General features: G+C 42.5%; 1 protein-coding gene across 2 annotated transcripts in view; it reads right to left on the reverse strand.

The window, feature by feature from the left end:
- Window positions 1-22490, reverse strand: part of GARRE1 (granule associated Rac and RHOG effector 1) — a 61646-nt gene that overhangs the window by 25845 nt on the left and 13311 nt on the right. For both annotated transcript variants that reach the window (XM_033157382.1, XM_033157381.1), the window contains exon 2: window positions 199-1520. In XM_033157382.1, the coding sequence (XP_033013273.1) occupies window positions 199-681 (483 nt within the window). In that variant the 5' untranslated portion in view covers window positions 682-1520. The remainder of the gene's footprint in view (window positions 1-198; window positions 1521-22490) is intronic.

Raw genomic sequence — 22490 nt, forward strand, 5'->3', positions numbered from 1 at the left:
CTATCCGCAACCAGAGGTACCACTGTACTTGTCCACTGGCCGTGCTCACTGAAGCTGACAGGAAGTGGAGTCCAACAGCATCTGGGAGGACCACAGGTTCCCTATCCCTGGCTTAAACCTTCTCTTCAGGTGTTGCAGATAACAGGCAATTTAAGGAGATGGACAGAAAATCACCAGTGCTATCTAGTGTTAACTCACCTCAATGTCCTGTAGGCTGAATTCCTTTTGATCTTTAAAGTTCGCTGCTCCAGCACTCAGTTCCATGAGCATTTTTGCTATTTCTGGTTTTATTGCTGCTGTGAGTCGACTTGCTGCTTCCATGACATGTTCCTGCACGTCTTTCAGTTGCATAGCTGCCTTAGAATAGTGCGAGTTCCGAAATACACTGCTGAAAAGATCTGTAAGGAACGCGCTTGCACGGCAAAATACATTGAGTGCATCCAGATATTTGGAGATTCCCTGCTGGATGTCTGCAATTGGAGTCGCATGGTTGCAGCCGCCAGCAGCAGCCGGAGAAATCAGGGGGGATGTTGTGGCTGGAGATGCTAAAGGTGCACTCAGAGTCTTGCCTAGTTCTGGCACTTGATACTGCTGGTGTTGCTGCACCTTTTGCTTGGACCCGCCAAGCAAAAAGCGCCGCTTGTAGTCCATTTTACTTTCTTGTGCACTGCAGCAATACATAAGGAAGTACTTGACCAAAGGTTCCTTGAATTAACAATCCCTCCTCTTGAATTGCTCCCTTAGAAATAGATCTATGTGTAGCAGTAGTAGAGTATGCACATAATTTTCATAGGAGGCATTTCAAAAACAAAAAAGATAGGTAATTTGTGTCAGCAGTGAGAAAGGCAGCAGGTTTACTGTCTTTGTTATATTCAGTGTTCAAATGCAGCACTGCTGCTATTACAAATTATAATTGTAAAAGCTAGCTATGATAGTTTTTTAAAAATACTTTATTTTCCACTTAGCATTCTATTGTGTGCACTCAAGATACAATTTCAAAGCAGGGGGCAAAACGAAACAAAAAAACCAAAACAGTCTGTTGCAGTTTTCCTGCCAACACATTTTTGACACCTGACGTTAACATTAATTTACATTGAAGGAACTTAATTTTTTTCAAAGTAATATAATAGTTAGAAACTGCTTCAAATAGTATTAGGAGGGGATGAGCAAAATCACTGTTCAACAGTGATTGTTAACAGAGACGTCTTTCTTTGAAGAACCACTGAGCCTTCACATCAGCAGATCCAACAGCTTCTTGGTTTGACAGAGCCCGTCAGTCAAATCCGTTTGAGTTTCCCATCTTAATACTGAAAAAAAATATGGAAATTTGTTTCCTGGAGACTTTGCAAGTACACATTATTCAGAAAAACTGTTTTGTTTTTATTGCAAGTCTTTCCACCTTTCCTTCCGTGTGCTGAGGTAGTTTCCTTTTAACATTAATGAGTAGTGCTTTCAGGGAGCTTCTCTCGATTGTAGAGCCCAAAGGATGCAGAAATGTATTTAAGGCCTCTAGGTCATTCCTAAGCAGGGGGGAAACAGGAAAAGATTATAGGTAAGTGAGCCGTTTTATTTAAGTACTAAGTCCCAACTCTCTGGGAATAATTCTTTGGAAGTAAACTATTATGAACACATCTGAACATATATTTTTTCTCTGTGCTTTCATGGGAGTCCCTTTCACTTACAAGCTAATCCATAGCTTACTTATTAAACCATTCATCTACTTGTAATATATTTAGTATATTTCAATGAGATGCTATAATAATGGATGTTAAAACAAAATACTGTACAGTTGTTGTCTATTGTGTGTAGTTTTAGTCCTCCTTGGATGGTCACTCCCAGAGGGTAATACTTGGGGAGTGCTTTTCAAGTCTGTGGAGCCTTCAGTGTGGAGTTTCTCAAGGCTCAATTTTATCCCCTATGCTATTTAATATTTACATGAAAATGCTGAGTGGGGTCATCCAGACCCCAGTGAGTTGTCAGCAATATGTTGATGACACACAACTCTATTACTCCTTACATCTGTGGGTGAGGCAGTGGATGTGTTGAACTGATGTCTTGCCTTGTTAATGGACTGGATGAGAGCCAACAATTGAAGCTCAACCCAGATAAGATTGAAGTACTGTTGGTGGGTGGTTCCTCAGACCAGATGGCAGGGAGGTTGCCTGCTCTAGATGGGGTTACATTCCCTCTGAAGGAGCAGGTACATAGCTTGGGGGTACACCGGGATACTCTGCTCTCACTTGAGGAACAGGTGGCCTCAGTGGTTCAGAGTGCCTTCCATCAGCTTCGGCTGGTGGCCCAGGTGCATCCCTATCTGGACAAGGATAGCCTAACTTCTGTTGTCTATGCTCTGGTAACTTCTAGGTTGGATTACCGCAACACATTATAAGTAGGGCTGCCTCTGAAGATGGTTCAAAAGCCTCAGCTAGTGCACAGTGCAACACTGTGTCATTGTGATAAAACAGTCTGAACATATTGCACCGACTGCATTGGCTGCCAATTAGTTTCTGGGCCCGATTGAAAGTGCTGGTTTTGACCTATAAATCCTTAAATGGTTCAGGACCACAATACCTTAAGTACCGTCTCTCCCCATAGAAACTCCAATAATGAAATTTATAGACAGCTAAAAGATTGTGATAAAAAGCTTCTTTTTCTGGCTTGCCATGCTCACAACAAATAGCTAAAGGCTGCTCTTTTATTAAGATTTTTCTACAGTACTACTGACATTAGTCTTTTGAAACCACTTTAACGGAAAGGTATGAACTCTCCCCTTTGCCATCTACAATGAACTCCACCCCAGCTTGAATTTAATTTAATTTAATGGATTTATACTCAGCTTTTGAGAAAATCCTCAACAAAGTGGCTTACCCCACCAGCAGCAGATTCTGGTCTCCTTTGTACAAAGACTACTTTGTAGGCACCCCCCTACAAATACACACACACACACACCTTAACTTGATTCAACACGCACACATGCACACACACAGCCCTTGAGTTTATTCAACACCCCCACCCCTTTATTTGATTCAACACCCCCTGCACACACACGCACACGCGCACACACACACACACACACACACACACCTTGACTTGATTCAACACACACACACAAACACAGCCCTTGAGTTTATTCAACATCCCATCCGTCCCTTCTTCCAGCTTGCTGTCAAGCCAGCGGAGCAAGAGCCGCTAACACACTCTGTGTGGCTCTCGCTAGCAGCCTCCCCTTTCCCCTGAAGCGCCGGGAAGGTTTGGGAGCGGCGGGCAGGCTGTTCGCCGTTGCCCCGCACTCAGAATATTTTTTGTTTTCCTCCTCTAAAACTAGGTGCACCCTATGGTCCGGTGTGCCCTATGGAGCGGAAAAATATGGTACTGTATATTCTGGCATATAAGACTACTTTTTAATCCAGGAAAATCTTCTCAAAAGTCGGGGGTCGTCTTATACGCCAGGTGAAGAATCTGCAGTCAAGTATATCTCAAACTCTTTATTTTAACTAGAAAAGTTAGGGGTCGTCTTATACGCCCAGTCATCTTATACACCAGAAAATACGGTAAATAGTATGAATACGAGCATAGCAGTGCTTAATAGGTCTTATCTGCAACAACAAACAAAATGCTTAGAAACAACCATACAAAACAAATAGCCAAAACGTTGGGACAGGACTTATATGCATGTGGCTGTGATAGATAAACTTCATGACAAATATTAAAAGGTAGCTGCCAACGTCAATCACATGATTACAAACCAAAAAGGAAGGCACTGACAGCAAGGTTTCCCAAATGTGATGAAGAATGCCCATCTATTCTTTGTAAATCATCCTGGGATTTTGTTCAGACAGGACAGCAATCTCTACACAAGATCACAATTGATCTTCTCCTCTAAATTATATAGCAGACTTGTCAGATTATTCATTTCAGCTACCTTCAAATCCCTCAATTGTTCTTACATATAAAGTGAACCTTTAGATTTTGCTGTTCAGCAATAATTTTTTTTTGTTTTTGCTAATAATAAATTATAAATAAGTGTTTTATGCTTCACCAAGATGGTTCATTTAGACTTCTACTAAGAACCATTTCCAGGTTTTACTAATTTTAGGCATGCCCTATCCACCATCCCTATTCCCTGTTTCTGGAGATATTTTCTACCCAGACTGGCTGGGGCAACCCAGTCAGGTTGTTGCTGCAGCAGCAGCAGCAACAACAACAACAACAACAGACTTCTCTTTCGTTATTATGTACAAGACTCCTCAATAGGGAAGATTATGCCTGAGGATACGGACTCTAAACACCTCAGGTTCAAGCCACGATTCAATTCCACAATGTGTCTGCTTGGTGAAAACTGGGTTTCTGTATAAGAAGTTCCAGTTTAAGAAATACACATTACAAACAACCTTAACTACCCGGTATTTCTTCTCTGCTAGGACAACAAAGGGTTCTCAAACACTACAATAAAGCAAAATCAACACTTGCTTATCCTCAGCCCAGAAGACAGCAGACACACATTCCTAGGGTAGGCTTTAAAATTGCCACCAAGAAAAGCCTTCTGTGAAGCTAAGATCCCAAAAAGCCAGGGTTGCTGGGCCATAGCACTGTGTTCTATAACAAGGAGTCAACACAAGGCAAATAAAATCATTGCTTTAGATTTAAATCACAAAGATATAAAACCAAACCTCTAATTTTCTAATTCATAGTTTTACTGATAAGCTATGCATGGTAATTGGGTGGTGTAACAACAAAAACAGATACAATTTCAATCTGACTTGAAGTTTTATAACTGAAAGAATATTTGTGGGCAGGAGAATCTGCTTTGATTTAAGTGCCATGGACCTAAGTTGCTTAGGTTGGGATTCTCAAAGTCAGAAACCTCTGCAGAAACCTCTCAAACCTCTGCAGAAGAGGGGGAACAATCAACATACCGGTATTTCATCCCCAGAAGCTTATGGATCCTGGTGTATTCCAGATGTCTTAGAGGATTTTCCATTGACATGTCCAGCAGTCCAGAACAGTAAAAAAGCAACATGAATATGCTCTACCAATTTCAAGTCCTTCATAAGATTACAGGTGATGAAGAATGCAAGGGAAGATTGGCTGCATCTATGCTAAGAATCCAAGCATGAATGGGGAAAGAAGGAAATGAAAAAAAGAGGTGGAAAAACACAATTTCCAAACCCAGCCAGCGAAATGTACTATGGTAAAAGCTATTTTTTCTGTGTGTGAACCATTAGGAGCTGCTGAGACCTCTCCTGGGCACTGATATCACCTGAACATGCCTAGGGAAGATGGGTGTAGGAGATGCTCTCAGGAGGAACAGCTTCCCACACGTGTTATGAAAAGCCACCTGTCAGTGCAGTTTGAACCTCCTCCTTGACCAAGCTATACAAAGACATCCCTGCCTTGGGTCTGCAGACATGACAGAAAACAGCATGCAGAATGAATTCTCTGCAAACAAGAGCCATTTTCTTTTCCTGTACATTCGCCAAAACAAATGGGAGCTGTACATGAGTAGTGTTATGCACTCATAAAGTTCCTATGATGCATTGGCTTGGGCTGGATCCCAACTTGTTTGAGCAGAACCACCACCCCCCTTCAGCCAACTTTATCTGAGCCACATGAACTGGGTCTAAAATAAGATCTCAGAGTCAAAACACTTTGGATCCTGCATCACCTGAACCAGGCACTTCATGGACTGGTTTCTCCTGTAACAGCTGGGCAGAGAAAGTCTCAACTCCTACCATCCAATGTTCTGTGCAGCTAGCACAGGGTGGTCCAATGTGTGGCCCTCAATGCTTTTTTGTGGCCCTCAGCAACATCTGATACACCCCCACTCCAAAGCAGGGTAAGCAAGCTGCTAAGCTTTGGGAAGGAGACATGAGGACTCTGACAGAGTCCTAGAGTCCTCCATCCTCCTTCCCAAAGCATAGTTAGCACTTTCCCAGCTTTGGGAAGGAGGTCGGAGGGAACTAGGACCCTGCAAGAGCCTCATGCCTCCTTCCCAAAGCATAGTTAGCACTTTCCCAGCTTTGGGAAGGAGGTCGGAGGGAACTAGGACCCTGCAAGAGCCTCATGCCTCCTTCCCAAAACTCAGCACCTCACTTAGCTGGCTTGGGAAGGCAGTGGGAAGACTTGGGGGGCACCAAATGTTGGCCTTGTTCTCTGCCCCCACATGACAAAGCAATGTGTCAAAGTACTTTTGCAGCCCACTTGTTATGAAAAGTTGGACCGCCCTGTGCTGGCACAAAGGCCGAGGCAGTTAGGAAATATGTAATTGCCCATTTAAGGGTTATTCTAGCCTGATATTTTGATCCATTTAAGCCTGATCAGAAGCCGAGGATGAAATTACGTATTTGCATATATTTTTCTTTATTGCAAGTCGCTTGGAGACAGTTGGGTGACAAGTGACTAATAAGTTTAATAAACTAATTAATATAAAAAACAGTAGTTCCATGCAGGCTACCAAGTAAAAAAGCAAGTCATTGCTGGCATAAACCATTCCCAAAAGTCCAGTCCTCCAACTGCTCTGTCTTGATTTTCCAAACAGCCATATCCCATTCCTATCTCCAAACAGACAGCAACAGAAGATCCTACTCTGGTGCTGCTGTAATATACTGCCCAAGGGAAAAAAAATATTTTTAATTCTGTCTGAGGGCTCATGACTCCACCAGCCTCAATGCCTGGGCTTTATGAAAAACCCCAGAACCATCAGGATCAAGATAATTAGATGCAGCACCACAAGCTTTCCGATACCCACTTCATTAAGGGTACTAAAATACCCTTTTATGAATAATTAATGCTTGAATTAGCTTCCCCCCCCCCATACCCTCCCCAACCATTCTGACTTTTGGATTGTGTCTGTTAGACTATAAACCCACTAGGACTTAAAAAACAACAACTTTGTAGAGCATCTATAAATTTTTTGCACACATTCAAAACTCCAAATTTCTCCCTTTAGCAGAATGCTTTCACAATAACCCCATGTAGTGCTAACATCCTATCCTCATGGAAAGCAAGAGCTTTGCTTTCAGGGTGGAGAAATATTCATGCTCCCTTGTTAACAAGCTGCACAGCACCCCTGGAGAAACAGAGAATACTCACTTTTTTCTTTTTTTTTTAAATAGTTCATGCTGCAGGGAAAAAGGGTAGCTTTATTGTTTGGAACTCTGAAAAATGCATAGGGTGTATGAACACTCTGGTAATTGAAAAGTGCAATGCAATGGCACTCAGCCTCTATACAGAGATTTTTTTAAAAAATCCGAACATAAAGATTCAAATAAAAATGGATGTCGACTCTCCACCATTAAGTTTCTTCCGAGCTCTTTCAACCATATTTTGTATATAAAACCATATACAGGGGACACAATGTTCAATTTTTCTGGAACTTCACAGAAACTTGAATGAGGAGAGAAAGGCTAGTAATAGAGACAAGATTCCTTGTGTGACACCACAAATATATGTGCAGAAAAGACAAATTTCATTTGCAAAAAAATGAGATTTTTGAGCAACTTAGGTGAGGTGAACACATTAGCTTACTAGGACTTGCATTCCACTCATTTAGAAGGCTGAGTAACATTCTGAACAGAGCACAAGGCTCTCTCAAAGCACTCCATTATACTCTGTCGTGGGGAATGCCAGTCATAACTCATTTGGAGAAAATTTCAAGAGCCTGGCAACACAAGTTGAAGTTGGAAAATGTCTTGGAAGGCCTTGGTTTTTCATACTATTCTGCCCTGCTTCTCCACATAATAAAAGAATCCACACACTCAAAACACATGTCGGAAGAAAGTTTCCCGTAAGAATCAGCATGGCTTAAAAAAGGGAACGTGAGAAAAGCTTCATGCAAGGTCTAAAAATCATCAGCTTACTAAACTATAGCCAAAGAGCGGCTTAGCTGATGTCCCAAAATTTTTTTATATTTCGGTAATATTCCAAATCTAGAAGAGAGCAAGCTTTTTCTGCCAGTTTCAACAGTGTGACATATGAATGAGATTTAAAGGCAGGGAGAAAGAGTGGGAAGGCAAAATAATGCTACTTGTGTCTGTGTCCCTCAACAGATTGCAATCATAGTTGAATCAAGCGTCAAGCAGTCAGCAGCCAGGACTCAAGAACATTCTGAACTCATATCAAGAACACACATTCATCAAGCGCCACTTGACAGCCATCAGGCTTCCCCATTTATAGTCCCTGGTTCTAATCCCCCTAATCATACACCTTAACTGGTTTCTTCTGTGTGAACTGGAAACACAAGCAGAGGGCTTATGCACTGAAGCCACTCATAACTAATCATGTTATATTAACTGTTTGACTGTACTAGTGCAGAGCAGGAACTAAATATTGAACAAAAACTCCCTGCACACTCTTAACTAGCATGTGAGGGAAAAGGCAAGGGGACTACATACTTCTGCCTGACATGTTAGTTTTGTATGTGTACTAGCTTTGAGGGGGCTTGTTTAATAGAATTGTAGAGTTGGAAGGGACCACGAGGGTCATCTAGTCAACTCTCTGCAAAGCAGGATTTTTTTTGCCCAGCATGGGCCTTGAACACATGACCCTGAGTCTCATTTTTTTGCGTGTAAATGTTCGGGTTTTTTTTAATGTGGGGGAGCATTCAGTCCTGACCCTACAATCTGATGTTGTATACAGTGGTATACAACTTAATTCGTTCCGGAGGTCCGTTCTTAACCTGAAGCATACTTAACCTGAAGCACCACTTTAGCTAATGGGACCTCCTGCCGCCGCTGCGCCACCAGAGCACGATTTCTGTTCTTAAGCGGAGTTCTTAACCTGAAGCGTACTTAAGCCGAGGTACTACTGTATAGTCCAGAAACTGATACATCACAAGGGGTTGCTGATCATGTGCTTTGCCACTCAGAGCAAAGCAGCTGAAGTGCATAAAATGGAGGGTGGGGGGCAGCTCTGCCAAAAACTCTTCACTAGGTAGGGCATGGGAAAGAGATGCCTGCTCATGTTTCAACAGTTGTATGCAGAATAAGGAGAAAACTCTGCCCAAGTCACACTGAGAGAGAGAAAAAAGGGTGTAGCATCCTTTGCTTGCATCTCTGACTGTGCAGCAAGTGTAAGTGTGCAGAGACAATGTTGTCAGCCCTTCAGCTGTTGTCCAATTCAAAAATACAGCTCCTTTCTAAAATTAGTTGTCAACCAAGACACTGAGCTTTGGGGTTTCAATTACACTGATGCACTTTAAACAAGGCTGCATCTATTCTGCATTTTCCCACTCTTCCAAATTCTGCACCAAAACAATCTAAATTCTACAATCATATTCAAATTAGTGTGCTCACATGATACAGACATTTATAATTTTTCCAACAACAACAACAAAATGGTACAGGCTAAGAGAAGGGTTAACGAAAAAGGTTTGATTAGGAGGGATAAGAGCGTCTCAGATTAGCAGCCATTACTGGACAAAGGAATGAAGTCCCATCCAGTTTATGGCCATGAAACTCAGTTCATTCTGGCTTCTGGTTTTTCTTTTGCACCAGACTCTGCCAGGCCTCCTTAAGCCTCTCTACAACCATAAAGGCTAGTCACCTGCTTTGTAAGTAGCAGATACCAAGATTTCACACTTGCTCAGCACTCCAAATTGTGGAAACCACAAGACACCATAACTAGTGACTTGAGTGAATGGAAACAAGGAAAATTAGGAGTCATTGCTTGGATTCTATACTTTGTACAGGCAGTGAACATTTTGTGCACATCCAACTGACACACAACCACTGACATGTGTAGTGCTTTTGGCCCCGGAAGGGGGCAGAACATGGCAGGGGCAGAACGGGCTTAAGCGCAACTGCTGATACACACAATGGCCCTGCTTATGTTGCTGAACTGTAACTTTCATTGTCCGTGGCCACTGATCATGCTTGCTAGGGTTGCTGGGAGTTGTAGTTCAGCAACATCTGGAAAACCAATGGTTTTCCAGCCCTGCTATTCCTGTGACTAAAGGGCAAACTTGATGATATGAAACAGCAAAATGTCTAACCCCCAAGTTGCCTTGTTTCCAATATGACCAAAGATCCTCTCTGACTAACTTTTGTGCAAGCAACTCTGCACAGGTTGTGAAACCCATAACTGTTCAAGCAGTTAAACCATAAGTACTAGTCAAGTTAGATTTATTTATTTATTTATTTAGCAAATCTGATTTGTTACCTTCCCCAAATAAATATACATACACTTTGACATTTTACTGTATTTCATTGGTTCAAAAAATTGTCCAGAATCTCTCACTAAAATTGTTTGCTAGACAGCACGTCTAAGCTTTTTAAACTGATTGTGGAGGGGGAAAGCTATTGGCAGGGTACAAATACTACTACCACCACCACCACTACTACTACTAACCTGCTCCCACAAGAGGCAGTTATGGCCACCAACTTGGAAGACTTTAAAAGAAGATTAGACATATTCATAGAGGGCAAGGCTATCAGCAGCTACTAGTCCAGGTTTCCCCACAGGAATCTGGTTTGTTGGTCTGATAATAGGATGCTGGGCTAGATGGGCCATTGGTCTGATCCAGCAGGCTCTTCTTTTGATTAAGACACTTACTAAAATGTACTGGGGAATTCAAATGTATGAAATTCTGGTTTGACACTGGCTTGAAAGCATAATGACAAAGGATGTGGGAGATCCATTAATGGTTCTCCTATTGTGCTCCCATTCTGCAAGAATCAGAGCCCTTTCCTGGCCTGCTTTATACTCGAGCACAAGCATCAAGGGTGTGTTCCTCGATCCCCATGTGTTTCCCCTTACCGCCCCCCCCCAGTTTGTTTGCTCTAAAGGAAGGAAAATATAGGTGACAGCTACTGTATTCCTCCTCCCTATGATCAAACAAGAGTTTCAAAGTCGTTAGAATTAAATGCCCCCTTTCTCCAGTATCACTGCTCTAATCAAAATCAGAGATTAATTTGGCCCCTGGGGTTCACCTTTCTTGGTTTTTGCCTGCCTGCCTGCACCCTCCTCCCTCTATTTTATTTACACACAACTGCAAAAAAGGGGACGGCAGAGGACGAGATGGTTGGACAGTGTTCTTGAAACTACCAACATGAGTCTGAGCAAACTGCGGGAAGCAGTGGAAGACAGGAGTGCCTGGCGTGCTCTGGTCCATGGGGTCACGAAGAGTCGGACACAACTAAACAACAAATTTCTGAGTAGCTATACTTAGGATCAGGTGGTTAATCTTTTAGACATATCCCTAGAACACAATGTAGTTTTTAAAGTATCTGTTGGTATTAAAATTCTGTATTTCAATTTGGCTTTGATATGTTATTGCACAACTGGCTTATTATTTTTTATCTTCTTTTAACTACAATGTGCACATTGTTCCACAGTTCTACAGCTACAGTTGGAGTCTCAGCCTTGTTTACATGCTCCATTATCCTCAAATAGCCACCCCTTAATTTTTTATTGGGTTGGTCAATCAAATGCTGGAGTTTTTTGAGAAAGCTGAAAGAAGTTCTAAAGAGGGATCACTGCATCTATGTCCCGCTTTCACCTTGGGTTAACAGACACTGTGCTTTTCAATGGTTTCCAAAGCTTGCCTAATAACGTCTGACTAGAGGCAGTGGTGGGATAAAATAAATGTGTGCACACATCATGGGAATCAATGTCCACATGTGTACAAGGTAAGCCTTGGCTTAATAAACCATAGTGTGCACAAGATGCATGTTAGTGCATACAGACTAATCACTCCCACTTTGCTCCACCCCTAGCATTAATGAGTTAACAAACCACAAAACAAATGAGTTAACAAACCATTATGTTGCATTTGAACCCAGGATTGTGGTTCACTCAGCCCCAACAAACCAGGAGTGGTAAGCCAACAGCAAATCATATTTTAAGGTTCACTAGTGATTCGTAATCTCAGTTCAGATCAAACATTGAGCTATATCAATTCTGATTTGTTTAGCCATTCACACAGGGGAGGGAGTGAAGTAGCATTCAGGATGTGTGCATCAGCAGAGTTCATGCCTTACTGTTACATGCAAATGCGGCTAGAGTTCTTTCTCAAGCCACTTTCAACTCTTTAAAGACTGTTAAGTCTCATGTCAAGAGACATGAAAGAGAACACATGGGAAAACCAGAGACTCTGGACTCAACCTCTCCTATCTCTCCATGGGATCAACAAAAATGAGTTTACCTCTGTTTTAGAGAGAACACTGAAGTATACCCTCCAACATTTAGTGACCTCTGAAAGACAAGCAACGGTAAGGGTTTAGCTGAAATACACTAGATACCCACCCCTGGTCTACGCTGCAGGTTTCAAAGTGGAATCTGAAACTAACAAGCTGTTTTCTACCTATGCATTCTTCTGGCACTAACTTGGTGAGAGGATGTCACTTCAATAGCCTACTTGTGGCACACAATGTTCTTTTACTTACTGAGGACAGGGGTCAGAGTCACACTAACCCGAAGCCTTCCTTGGCAAGACCAAAAGTATCCAGAGCAACAAGAAAACTCAAAGACAAGGTACTCCTTGACTAGGATATATAGAGAAAATATGAGGACAGGAAAAGGAAAATGTTTCCTTTAATGAGAGTGGGTATCTTTAAATCTACATACTGCCCTATCCCAAGAACAGATTGCAGTAACATCACTTCAACTGTCTAAGCTTTAATGAGTTCATGAATTGATCACTGAGATTCCTTTCTGCCAGAAAGCCCAGTACAAAAAGACCCTACAATAAAATGCATCACAGGACTATGCCATGTTCCAGCTTCTTTTTTAACCCAAAAGACTTTGCATTGCTTTCTGAAACGAACTTGCATCTGTTCTCATGTGTGCTGGTTTATCTGCTATTCCTAAATTCCTCACATTTGCTGGGTGCCTGGTAATAGACTTTGCTCTATACATTTTATTATCTATTTAGCTTCTTGAACAGGTCTACTAAGTAAATCCAATCAAGTGAGTTATTTGTTCAACATTTGTGTACTACACAACTACATGAGTTTACCTCCCCTCACTTTACTTGCTTCCTTTCAGTTTGCCAAGAAACCTCTGCAGCACATGCAAACACAGGTACTTTTATATTGTACTTCCTCATATGCTACTTGCCCAGTATGGTCTGTTCCAATCAATATTCCTTAACTGGGACTCATTTAAAGATACTGTATTGGATCACTCAAATACTTTTGGATGATTATCAGTTAAGTTTGCATATAATATAAATATTTATGAAGTAAAAAAAACATTGTTTTGAAGTCAGGATTAGTGAACATGGTTATTATTAGTTAATCAACAGTCAAAGTTTATGGTACATTCTGCCTCTTCTATTTAACTTTGGTTAATTTATTTAAAATTAAATGCAATTTTGTATTTTAAAATATATATAGGGAAAAATAAAGCCAAAACCACACTTTGTGTTTAGAGAATATATGTGTACATTGTAGAAGGTTCTTAGAACGAACATTCACTTAGAGGAGGAAGAAAGGGGGAGTGCCTCTTAAGAGTATACAGTCGTACCTCGGAAGTTGAACGGAATCCGTTCTGGAAGTCCGTTTGACTTCCAAAACGTTCGGAAACCAAAGCATGGCAATCATGTAGCATTTTGTCTCAGATACTGTTAACTTGTATTATCAGTGGTGTAGAGTAAGTGGTCTCATTTTCCATTCAATCTGGTGTACACTATTATTGAGGTTTGGACTCCTTAAAGTCCAATATCTTCTAAGAAGTGTTGCATCCAGACAGCTTCAAGTCCCTCCAGGAGAAGATGTCAATGATTCTCTCCAGGTTTGGCAAAACAAATATAGTAGTGTGAGTTTTCCAGCAATGCCTGTGAAGTTCTACTAGTGTCTGGGCTGACCTGAGATGACCTCAGAGCAAGAAGCTTGAAACCATATGTCTCTATTGTGCCTTTATTGCTTAGTAAAGCACAAAATACGCTGACAGGATTAAACTTTGTGATCTTCCAAGCAAAACAAGGCTGTTTAAGCCCATGACACTGGCACCTTTAAAAACAACAGCCTAAGAGCCATATGCAGATGACAAAAATTGAGGGGAAAAGTTTTTGGCAAGACAGGCCTGCCAGTAACAATACCCAATAGTATCTCTTAGAATGCTGAATGGCACTATTTAGTGGAAAGAAATCCCAATGAAAATCCTCGTCATTATATATTTTACATGGCTATTTGTATATATTTAATTTTTTTATATATGGATGTTTTATGATGGTCTATACAGTGGTACCTCCGGTTGCGGACGGGATCCGTTCCGGAGCTCTGGTCGGATCCCAAGGTTTCCGCAACCGGAGGGGTCGCTTCTGTGCATGCACGTGCGGTGAAACACTTCCGGGTTTGCTGCTTTCGCAACCCAAAGTTTACGTTACCCGAGGGTAACGTAAGCCGAGGTGCTTACTGTCCTTGTGATGCCTAATAAAGGTTTGGTGAAGTAAAAAAGAAAGAAAGAGTAAAATACAATCAGAAGAGTGGAAACTTCTGCAACATTTCAGGTTCCCTAGGAACTACAATTCTTCTCCCTTTAAGTTTCAGTTTCCTAGGCTGATCTTTTGAACCTCTTTGCCAAGATCAGCCTCTGCACAGAATACAACCATATTATAAATTATAAAATTAACACAAGACAGCTGGACAGGTCTATTCATTCACACAAAATTATTTTGAAACTAGAATTGTTTGTACTGAAAAATTTCACAGCTAAATAATAGTTACAAACTCTTCATAACATGTTGCTAAAAGTATGCATTTCAAAGCCACCAGTTCAGTAACTTGGCTTTGATAGCTTGGGTAGTTTCTCCAATGCAATTTCCAGTTTAACTTAGCCTTACAAACAAGTCACAAAAACAGACAAAAGCTGTGAACTTTCCCTTAATAACAGTGTTGCTACAGTGCTTATCTTGCTTACAAGGAATTCATCATGCATCATTTACTGTGAAGTGGTTTTTTTTAAAAAATTGTTTTAATGCACACAGCTTTGAGTATCATGGAAAGGATATATAAATATTTTAATTTAAGTTTGTTTGCTTGGGTAGTTGCCAATTATTATGTTGGCGCAATACAGTGACTGAAACAATGACTTACAGCAATGGTTGGATAAGTATACATTAAAAAAAATGAACATGAAACAAAATGAAGTGACTTGCCCAACATATCAATTACCTTTATTGGGGTTCTTATAACTGGCTCTTCATGAGTTCCCTCCCCCAAGTATTCATCTTTGTAAAGAACACTGACACCCTGGGGAGAGCATTGCACAGATTAGGGGGGTGCATTACGGAAAAGGCCTGTTCTCCTGTTGCTATCTTTGCAGGCTGCTGTAACAAACATTTCATTCCTCAGTGGCTGTCACCTTAGAATTCCATGCACTCACCTGCATACATTTCTTTGTCACCTATGACTACCAGACAACTGTTTGAATATAGGGTGAATTTAAGCTTAACTCAGGGGTCCTTGCCCTTTTTGGTTCCCATAGCACTTTCGGAAATCTAAGGATTTCTAAAGGATGTGGGTGGTGCTGTGGTATAAACCACTGAGCCTTGGGCTTGCTATTCAGAAGGTCAGCGACTCGAATCCCCGCGACGGGGTGAGCTCTCGTTGTTCGGTCCCAGCTCCTGCCAACCTACCGGTAGGAGTTTGAAAGCACATCAAAATGCAAGTATGTAGATAAATAGGTACCGCTCTGGCAGAAAGGTAAATGGCATTTCCATGTGCTGCTCTGGTTTCGCCAGAAGCGGCTTAGTCATGCTGGCCCTATGACCTGGAAAAACTGTCTGCGAACAAACGCCAGCTCCCTTGGCCAGTAAAGCGAGATGAGCACCGCAACCCAGAGTCGTTAGCAACTGGACTTCGGGGTCCCTTTATCTTTAAGGAACTAATATGGGCACAACATAATATCCATCTCACGGAAGAAAAACTGGTATGATCAGAATACATGCAAACATGCAAAATACTTAACACATCTACCAAAACAAAAAGACATTGTCAAAAAAGCAGGCAGCACCTCCCAATAAACAGGAAACATACTAAAAAACCCTAAGATCCCACCCCAGTTTTGAGAGACTGAGATGGACAGGGAGCTTTGGCAGGGGCCAAAGGGAATGTCTCTGACATTTGGCAGAGGCCAAAGGGAATGTCTTGAAGCTACTAACATGAGTTTGGCCAAACTGCGAGAGGCAGTGAAGGATAGGCGTGCCTGGCGTACTCTGGTCCATGGGGTCACGAAGAGTCGGACACAACTGAACGACTGAACAACAACAAAGGGAATGTCTCTGACATTAAGCACCCAAGGCTTAACAAAACAGCCTTATAATATGCAATTTCAGTCAAACCCTGAAAATGGGAAAGAATCTTCAAAATGGGCAAACATCAAATCAGGTACTGTACATCAAATTAGGGTTGCCATTTCAAAGCTTAAAATGAATGAACTGCAGCTAAAATATTATGTTCATTTTTCACATGGTCTGGTCTTTCCCCTGCCCACCCCCCTAATATTCTTAAGAGGGTCTCTTCTCCAGTCTTCAGAGAATAGCTGGAATTGGGGAGGCAGAAAAGGGTCCTCCTTTCCCTCCACTCTGCAGGTTTAATCTGAAATCTTAGGCGCAGTACTACACCCAGAGCTCAGAAACTGCTCGCGCTAATGAAATTCCCTGTCGCAAAATGTGCCTAGAACAATGGAAGTTTTGAACACTGCCTCACAGTGATGTTGAGGATATAAAATTAAATAACCACTGCATGACACTCCCAAGTTCCTTAAGAGCAAAGGTTGTATATGAAATGAAATTCATCAGATGGAACTTTCCCCACAGCAGTGATGTAATGTCAGAGATTTCTGCCTAGTGTGCAAATGTTAAATGCATGGGAACAAAGGTGGCAACACTACATGTACTATTCTCGTACTATATACTATGCATGCAAGAATACAAATGACCTGCACACCTTTGCTCCAAGCACAATGCATTTTATTTTGTTTCAGCATTAAAACATGCCTATTGTGCCACCTCCCACTGTGATCAAGCAGATGAATCACTTAACTCCATGTTGTCCTGATGAAGTTCCCCAGATGTACCTGGTGAACGACACTGAAACAGTATTTCTATAGTCCACTTTAGTTGCTTCTCTCTACCTCCAGGATGATGTATTATATATAAATTAAAGATGTAACATGGGGACTGCACAAGAGCATGGTCTGCATGAAGGTCCTAAATTTAATCCCCAGCACTTCCAGGCATGGTTTGGAAAGACCCATCTGGAGAGACGCTGCCAGTCAGTGTAGAGACACTACTAAGATTGGCATAAGATAGCTTCCTAAGTGCATATGCTAACAAATGCAGTCAGACAAGGCCTCCTCTTTCTCAGCAATGTTGCCTATCCTCAAGTACCAGCCGGGGTCTTTCTGCTCTACAGGCAGTGGGAAAACGTCAACAAAGCACTATGACTAATAGCATGATCCTGTGCACACCTTTCTTGGCAATGAGCCTCACTGAACTTAGTGGGACTGTCTTCCAAATCAGTATGGATATGATAAGTCTGAAAAAATGTTTATTAAACCAAACACCTCCCAGCCTAGATTGACAGGGGGGTTGCTGGCAGGGTCAACACCCACTCAACCCCACAGCCTCCTCTGTTCAAAGTAACTGTGAAGGACAAGCTCCTGCAGCTACCCTGTGAGCTCTACAGATTTGAGTTGAGCCAAAAGAATGTGAAATGTTATGTTTCCAAGTTGCTGACCTTCTGTGTCACACGTGCTCTTTGGCTGGGGAATCCTCCTTCCCTCCAGGGCTCCATATGCATCTTGGTGAGGCTAGGGACCCTCCCAACCACCACCACCCCCTGTGTTACGGACCGGGGGGAGGCGTTTCGCTCCCCTCCCCGCAGCAATCCCCCCACACCCCAGTTGTCTCCATGCCCGGCTTTAGTCTCGTGACCCTCCTGAATCCTAGCACCACCACGCCTGGCCTTCTGCCTCCCACGTGCTCTATTTGGCTGGGGAATCGTCTGCAGGGCTCCGTATGCGTCTTGGTGAGTCTGGGAACCTCCCAACCACCCCCCGTGTCTGGGGGGGGATGCGTTTTCCTCCCCTCCCCCCAGCAACCCCCCGGACCCCACTATGGTTGCCATATACCCCTCCCCCCACTTCTCCATCCGCTCACCGATGTCTGCAGATCGGCAACCGTCGACTACGGTGGTTTGTAGGAGGGGGTGTAGGGGGAGGGTGGTGGTGACATAGAAGGAGCAGCAGAAGGGGCCAGAGGCCGGTGGGGTGTGGCGGTGAAATGAGATGACTGCTGTGGTCTTTGACGTCCACTGGAATGTGCTAGATTTGTTTGCACAAAATCACATTTTTACCTGGGAAAGGTGTGGTATTTGTACAATGTAAGTACATATGATCCCTCCCATATGGCCATGGAATGTTGTGTCCAAATTTGAACAGAATTGGCTAAGCGGTTACGGAGAAAGGCGAAAACAAACAAACATGCAGCTTGAAGGATTTTATATAGATTTTTTAGTTCTTGTTTGTGGTTACAAGATCTCAAGCAGTGTCCAAATGCACAGCAAAAAGACAAAAACTTTTCAAAAATATGTAATGTGAAATCACCGAATAGTGTCAAAAATCTAAAACAAGACTGCTGCATCCTTCCTAGGCAATGCTAATAGTGCAACTCTGTGCATGTATATCGAAAAGCAAGCACCATTGAGTTCCAAGGGACTTACTTTCAGGTAAGGGTGTACAAGAATACAGTCATACCTTGTGTTACATACGCTGCGGGATGCATACGTTCAGGATACGCACCACGACGACCCGGAAGTAACGGAACAGGTTACTTCCGGGTTTGCCATGTCACGCATGCGCAGAAGCATGCGGTGACGTCACGCGCATGTGCAGAAGCACTGGATCGCGTCGTGCACATGCGCAGACACGGCACTTCATGATACAGATGTTGCAGGTTACAAACGGGGCTCCGGAACGGATCCCGTTCATAACCAGAGGTACCACTGTACAGCCACAAACAATATGAACAGTGAAACTAGACAAAAACGATGGCATAACTTTATAAACCTCAGTCATGACTCCCCTTGAAGCGAAACAACCAAAGAGAGGAGAGACCAAGCAGCCCATAAAATCTGGACTAGCATTGTATTTTCAAGCAAAAGGCACATCATTTCCAGAACTAAATTGGAAAGCATTTTTCTTTGCTCAGTCTTCAAAGAAGAAACACTGTGCATCCCTCTCAAACTGCCAATGTGTTGACTACAGATTTACTCCATCATACCAATCCTTCACCACAAGAATGCAACATTCTTTTAACAGCAAAAAACATTAATAATTAGTGGCTAGACTAGATTTCATATACACAAACATCTGCAAATCACAGTGTTTCACTTAGCAGATCAAAATGTTTTTAAAACCACAAAACCAAGCACCGCTTTTATTTCAAAACAGCAGAGGTCAAGTATGTTACCTTCCCACACAGATAAGGATTTGTGACTCATCATGTTTGCCTTATCACCATACCTAACAGTGCAGTTTGACTCAGGTTTACTATGTAAGAGAGAAACTGAAGTTTTATTTTCTTATCCTGATGTTTCCATTCTAGTTAGGGACAGGAAAGATGCCTGAACGACTGGGAAGGCCTGAACTTGGGTATCAAGCTGCAAGAATGACCTTCCTTTCTTATTTACAAATTACAAGTTAATAAATTACCAGGTCTGCATTGTATTGTATCCACTCAATTGTTTTTAATAAACTTAAATAAGAAATTACTAGTCTTCTAAAAACAAAACAAAATGAAAAGCAAAACTTAACTTTTTGCTACAACCAGCATATGTACCAGGAGGCTAGAAACAGGTAAAGGTAAAGGTAAAGGGACCCCTTACCATCAGGTCCAGTCATGTCCGACTCTGGGGTTGCGGCGCTCATCTCGCTCTATAGGCCGAGGGAGCCAGCGTTTGTCCGCACACAGCTTCCGGGTCATGTGGCCAGCATGACAAAGCCACTTCTGGCAAACCGGAGCAGTGCACGGAAACGCCGTTTACCTTCCCGCTGGAGCGGTCCCTATTTATCTACTTGCACTTTGACGTGCTTTTGAACTGCTAGGTGGGCAGGAGCTGGGACCGAGCTACGGGAGCTCACCCTGTGGCAGGGATTCGAACCGCCGACCTTCTGATCAGCAAGCCCTAGACTCTGTGGTTTAACCCACAGTGCCACCTGGGTACTGTACTTTACATTACAGGTACTGTAATGTAAAACCATTTTAAAAAAATGATTGGGGGGGAGGGGGCGATGTTCCAGAACGTGACAGGCCAGTTAATTTAAACTTAGTTCTGGGGAAATTGGTGGACAGCATTACAAAATATATTATCAAGCATACAAAATACCAGTAATGTGAAGGATTAACATAGGTTCAGCAGAGGTAAATTCTGTCTCACTAACCCTGTATAGAGTTCTACAAAAGCACACAGATTGGGGTGATCCAACAGACACTGTATACTTGGACTTCCAAAAAACTTTTAAGAAAATCCATCATGAAAGCCTCCTGATTAAATTTACAAGTTATGGGTATGGATTGGTACCTGGTTAAAGAACAAGAAGCAAAGCATAGAAATAAATAAACAAACACAAAGTTCTCACAATGAAGTGGTGTAAATGGAGCTTTCCCAAGGACCTACCCTAGAACTAGTGATTTATAACTAGGTTGTAAATGGTCTAGGAGTGGCAGTGATATAGCTAAATTTACAGATACAAAATTATTCAGGGTAGTATAAAGTATAACAGGTTGCAAAGAACTCCAAGAGCATCTCCCAAAACTGGGCATGGGCAACAAATGGCATATGAGGTTCAATGTAAGCAAGTGTAAAGTGATGTACATTTAAGATAACAACCTTAGCTTTTCCTATACATAGATGGGGTATGAGTGATTGATAGGGAAAGAGATTTTTGGTCACGGTAGATAACTCAATGTAAATGTCAAACCAGTATGCAGAAACTGTGAAAAAGGCGAATTCTAGATTACTACAAAACGCATAAAAAATAAAACTGCCAAAAACATAATGCCTTTATACACACCTGTGGTGCAAGCAAACCTGGAATACTGTGATTGTCCACATACTTGCAGAGCTACTCCATGCAAGAAACTGTCTAACACCCAATAATCATAGCTTGCAGCACAAGTCAGTCAGCAGAGGCAGTGAGTTTGCATCCCCCTGGCAGAAGTGGTTTCTGTATATCCCCTCTCTGACACCTGTGATTCTATGACCTTCTGGGTTGAATTCAATATTAGATCTACTCAGTGAAATTAATGGACATTACTAACTCAAATACATCAATTTCAATGGATCTATTATGAGAAAAACTTAGTTGAATATAAAAACAACTGCTTCCATAAAGGCACAAAAGAGACTGGGTTGGATGAGAAGTCATAGTTTTGCTGCAGTAACCTGATACCCTACAGATGGGACTGGCCACTAATTCAGGATAAAACATTTTCATTAGTACTGATTGTATATATTGGAGTAAGCAATAAATGCAACCAAGGTAAAATCTGTACCGCCTGGAATATTAGGCTATTTTCGGTTATAGTATACAATCTTTCTAACAAAACTTGTTTAAATAACATTCTTAGTAGTGTATCAAACTTGAAGAAAGCATTTTTAAACTTGAGCTGCTGGAAAAAATAAATAAAGCAAAGTTGAAGTCAGACTGGAAGAATGATCACTACTTGTGGTATGTGCACGCATCACTTTTCAGGTTTTTAGACTTCTTTACCATTTCAAAAACTTGCAAATCCTGTTTGACAGTTACAGTGAGACAAGAGAGTGTACAACATGCCATGGAATCTAAATTTCTCTTTTAAATCTTAAAATAATTGTCTGTCTCCATCTGTGTCTTGGAAGCAAACAAAATTCAATTACAACTAGACTTGCGAGGTGTAGCTCCTTGAGAATGTCTGTACATTTAATCGAAGTTACTGTTTTTAAGAAGCCCAGAAAGGTTAATGAACCATCTTTAAATTTCCCACCTTCTCAATCCTGATTTAAAGATGAAGCATCACAGTTTGATACTGCATATCAAACCAATTTGACCATCACATCAGAAATTTGTTGTCTAACAAGAATAAGCAGCATTCCCCAGTACCAGAAAAAGTATACAGGGCCGTCTTAAGGAGATCGGCCGCCGTGGCGCAGTGATCCCTCCGGCGCCCCGGCGTACTGCCTCTCCGCTGCCTACCTCTCGCGCTTGCCGCCCCTCGGGAGGGGGGGTGGGCGAGCAGGGGTGAGGGGCGTGGCACTGGAGCGGCGCGGGGCTCTCCGTGCCCTTCCAGTGCTCCCGGGACGGGAGGCGAGGGCGGCCGGCTCGCAGCCCACCGGGGATCGGCAGTGGCGGCAGCGGCGCCGGCGCGCGAGCGCCCGGCCGACAGCCCGCCCTTGGGGTGGGTTGGGGAGGGGGGTGGCCGGTATGCCGGTGGGCTCGATCCTTCCGGCACCCCCATGCATCCGGGGCATCTGGGGGAGAGCGCTGGCGGCGCAAGCACCCGGCCA

This window comes from Lacerta agilis, chromosome 8 (genome assembly GCF_009819535.1).
Source record: "Lacerta agilis isolate rLacAgi1 chromosome 8, rLacAgi1.pri, whole genome shotgun sequence".
NCBI classification, from domain to species: domain Eukaryota; kingdom Metazoa; phylum Chordata; class Lepidosauria; order Squamata; family Lacertidae; genus Lacerta; species Lacerta agilis.